General features: G+C 42.6%; 1 protein-coding gene across 1 annotated transcript in view; it reads left to right on the top strand.

Annotated features, from left to right (window-relative positions):
• The first annotated feature begins 218 nt into the window (after positions 1 to 218).
• ZNF536 (zinc finger protein 536) overlaps positions 219 to 4,319 on the top strand; it is a 68,919-nt gene continuing 64,818 nt past the window's right edge. Inside the window, exon 1 of the mRNA XM_009587368.1 lies at positions 219 to 2,388. Within this exon, the coding sequence (XP_009585663.1) occupies positions 219 to 2,388 (2,170 nt within the window). The remainder of the gene's footprint in view (positions 2,389 to 4,319) is intronic.

Below are 4,319 nucleotides of genomic sequence, written 5' to 3'. Positions count from 1 at the left end.
AATTAATGGTTATTGGTAAACATGCAGAATGATGAAAGCACATGTATGATCAAAATTGTGTAGCACAGTTGGCATTTAATACACTTTTTATTGTTTTTACACTAATTCCTTTGCATTATTATGAGTAGGTAAAACATAAAATGCAAATTGTACGTCAGTGATTCAATGCTTGTAACTCTTTCACAGTCTGAATCTAAAATATCTTCTGATTTTCAGAGATGGAGGAAGCTAGTTTGTGCCTTGGTGTTTCTTCAGCTGTGCCAGAAGCTGACGCCCATCTCAACAGCACCATACTCAATGGGCAGTATTCAATGAGCCAGAAGCTGCACCAGATCACTTCCCAGCTCAGCCATGCCTTCCCGGAGCTCCAGAACAGGCAGAATCCAGAGGAGAAGGCATCAGCGCCGCTAGAAGACAAAAGCCACATGTCCATAGCAAACCAGCCCATCAGTAGTCAGATGGCACTGTTGGCAAACCAGCTCAATAGAGAGGTTGACACCAGTTTGAATGGGCGCGTGGATCTGCAGCAGTTCTTAAATGGGCAAAACTTAGGGATTATGTCTCAGATGAGCGATATAGAGGATGATGCCAGGAAAAACAGAAAGTACCCATGTCCCCTCTGTGGGAAACGCTTTCGATTTAACAGCATCCTGTCGCTACACATGCGAACTCATACTGGAGAGAAACCATTTAAGTGTCCATACTGTGACCACAGAGCAGCCCAAAAAGGCAACTTGAAGATACACCTGCGTACTCATAAGCTTGGAAACCTTGGCAAAGGTCGTGGAAGAGTCCGAGAAGAAAACAGACTTCTACATGAGCTGGAGGAGAGAGCAATTCTTCGGGACAAACAGATGAAGAGCAGCCTCTTGCAGCCACGACCTGATGTGAAAGCACAGCAGCACACCCAGCCAATGCCTCTCGCAAACTGTAACTTGTCTGTGCCAGCTAATCACAGCACACCTGATATCTCAAACCCCGTTCCCTCTCCAAAGCCAGTCAGTGTCCAGGAAGAAGTTGTCGCTCAGACGGCTGGGTTCAGATGCACGTTTTGCAAAGGCAAGTTTAAGAAGCGAGAAGAGCTGGACAGGCACATAAGGATCCTGCACAAGCCTTACAAGTGCACCCTGTGTGACTTTGCCGCCTCACAGGAGGAGGAGCTGATTAGCCACGTGGAGAAGGCTCACATAACTGCAGAGTCAGCACAGGGCCAGGGCTCCAACGGGAATGGGGAGCAATCCACCAACGAGTTTCGTTGTGAGGTGTGCGGTCAAGTGTTTAGCCAAGCCTGGTTCCTAAAAGGCCACATGAGAAAGCACAAGGATTCCTTTGAACACTGCTGTCAGATCTGCGGGAGGCGATTCAAAGAGCCTTGGTTTCTTAAAAATCACATGAAAGTTCACCTGAATAAGTTATCTGTAAAGAACAAATCTCCTAATGATCCCGAAGTACCTGTCTCCATCAGCAGCATGTCCCAGGAAGCTCATGCAAACTTATATTCGAGATATCTGTCATGTTTGCAGAGTGGGTTTCTTCCTCCCGAAAAAGCAAGTTTAAGTGAACAAAATCAAATCTATAACAAAGGAGATATGCCCATGAAAGAGAAAGAAGTCTTGGGGAAGCTCCTTTCGCCCATTTCTGGCATTGGCCACAGTATTGCTGAAGGGGATAAACATTCTTTATTGGGCTGTCTCAATCTGGTGCCTCCTCTGAAATCCAGCTGTATAGAAAGGTTACAAGCTGCCGCCAAAGCGGCAGAGATGGATCCAGTAAACAGCTATCAGGCCTGGCAGCTTATGGCAAGGGGAATGGCCATGGAACATGGCTTTTTGTCTAAAGAGCAGCAGATACAGCGCAGCCATGAAGACACTTTGGCAAATGCTGGAGTTATGTTTGATAAGGAGAAGCGGGAGTATGTGTTAGTAGGAGCAGATGGCTCTAAGCAGAAAATGCCTGCTGATTTGGTTCACAGCACTAAAATGGGCAATCAGAGAGACTTGCCAAACAAACTAGACCCTTTAGAAGGCAGTAGAGATTTTTTGTCACATGGTATGAACCAGGGACTCGATTACAACTTACAAAGTCATGGAAACGTAAAAGAAAAGCCAACTGAATGCCCGGACTGCGGAAGGGTTTTTAGAACATACCACCAAGTGGTCGTTCACTCCAGGGTCCACAAAAGAGACAGGAAAGGAGAAGATGAAATAATTCAAGGTAGTCTTGATGAGCGACGTGGGTCTGGAAGTGATCAAGAGTCTCAGTCTGTCAGCAGGTCGACAACACCAGGGTCCTCTAACATTACTGAAGAAAGCGGAGTAGGTGGGGGTCTCTCACAGACGGGGAGTGCCCAGGAGGACAGCCCACATCCTTCCTCACCCTCCTCTTCAGGTATGATAACTTCTCCTTCCCTCTCTGCACTGAAACCTTCGTAGCTATATTTGAAATCACAGCAGCAAAGTAGTTTATGCATTCTCTTGTTAGGTCGTTTCCTAGCAGTCCAGAGGGACGTGGTGTTATATGCCAGAACATCTGTGTTTGGGTTCCTGCAATGCCTTCGAGGTTAATTCTCGGCTCACCCTTCTCTCCCCTCCAAGGGCAGGTTTCCTAGCCTTTCAGCTGTCACCTCCACCACCCCACCGGCAGCAGCGTGCAGGGTCTGTACAGTCACCAATGGCAATGTCACTTCCAGGGCCTCTCCCTCCAGGTTTTGGAAGGTGGTTTTTTTTTCCTCCTCTTCTATTCATGGTGTCTCTCTTGCAGATTTTTCCATGTCCTCCATTTAAAAGAGTGAGGAAAGATGCCTTCTTCAAGCTGTAGTTCAAAGAAACAGGATTAATAAACAGCGTGTTGGCTAACCTCTCTGATTGCCCTTATTCCCACAACCATATCAGTTACTTAGCTGAGATATCTACTTGTACCTGGCCACTGGATTGATTAAAAAGAGATTCAAAAATACAAATTGCTAACTTTTTGACAATCTTTTAACTTATGTGCATATTTTAACATGTATGAAGACTTCTACTTAATTCACATCTATTTGAAAGTACAAGAAAAATAGAAATTGGACTGAAACATTTTAATTGCATTGTATGTCATGTTAACTTGCTGTGTATAAAATAGCAAAGCAGATAATATTTCGTTGGAGATGTTTATAAAATATTGAGCTTCGTGGTACAATTTTTAAAGTTACTAGCCTATGACTGTTGAAATAAAATCTCCAAGTAATAACAGGTAAGATTTCTGGCCTCATCTATATTTCCAAAGTCACTTACTAATGGATAGTAAATTGAAAGTTATATCTTCAGCCCTTTATAAAGAAAGCACCTCACTAATACTGTAATCATTCTGCAAGCCTAACAACAGAGGAAATCATGCCATAACAAATACTCTGTTACTAATGGCAACATTGATTTCTGCAATCAGCCATTAAGTCTAGAAAATGAAAGACAGTTTGAGGTACCTTAAGGCATTACATTGCCCACTGTTAAAGAGCTGGTAGCAGGCTGTTGAGGGTAATTCTTTTTAGGTTTTTCCCCCCCAGTTTCGATAAATATTTTAGTATTGGAGGCAATTCACTGTTACAGTTATTAAGTACATGCCAGTTTATTTTTGTTGTTCTTGTCATGCTTCAGTATACTCTACTTCTGAGGCCAAATTAATATAAAAATAAAGTGTTAGTTTGCTGGCTTATTACAAACCAGTAAAGAAATTGTTAAGACACATAAATCTGCACTCCACATTCCAGAGATTCCTATAGTACTTAATGCTGTTGTTTAAATACCCATGAAACACACTGTCTACTCTTAGAGTCATAGCCTCGTTTACAATTTATTACTGGTGAGACACATTAGAAAATTCTGTGTAGGAACAAGGGTAACAGGCGAGAGCTAATTTCATACTATATATAGTTGTTGAGATTGTTTTAAGAGGATTGAAAATATGTCAGGATGAAGAAGATTATTTTTCTAACTTTCACTTTTAAAAATCCTACATATTGCGGGGGTGGGGGAGAATGCTCCTCTTTAATATAGAAAGCGTCACTTTTGTTTTGCAATGCCATAGAGCGATCGAAAATAAAAGATCCTGAAATGGTTTAAATTCTGTCCGAAGCCTTCCAGGGCTGTCTGGAAAAGTTTGGAAAAAAAAGAGCCCAGAGTCTTCTGAGTGAGGTTGAACTGATAGAGATTGAAGAGGATTCAAAACAATGCATGTGAAAGTTGGTGTGTTTTGAGTGCCCTGAAAACTTTAATTCCAAGTGTTCTGGTTCGTTAAATGTATTGTTGTGGGAAGTTTTTCCTATCTGCAGAGGCAAAAGATAA

Source organism: Fulmarus glacialis, unplaced genomic scaffold, assembly GCF_000690835.1.
Source record: "Fulmarus glacialis isolate BGI_N327 unplaced genomic scaffold, ASM69083v1 scaffold4371, whole genome shotgun sequence".
Taxonomy (NCBI): Eukaryota; Metazoa; Chordata; class Aves; order Procellariiformes; family Procellariidae; genus Fulmarus; species Fulmarus glacialis.
Note: the sequence above shows the minus strand (reverse complement) of the source record. Positions and strands in the feature narration are given on the sequence as shown.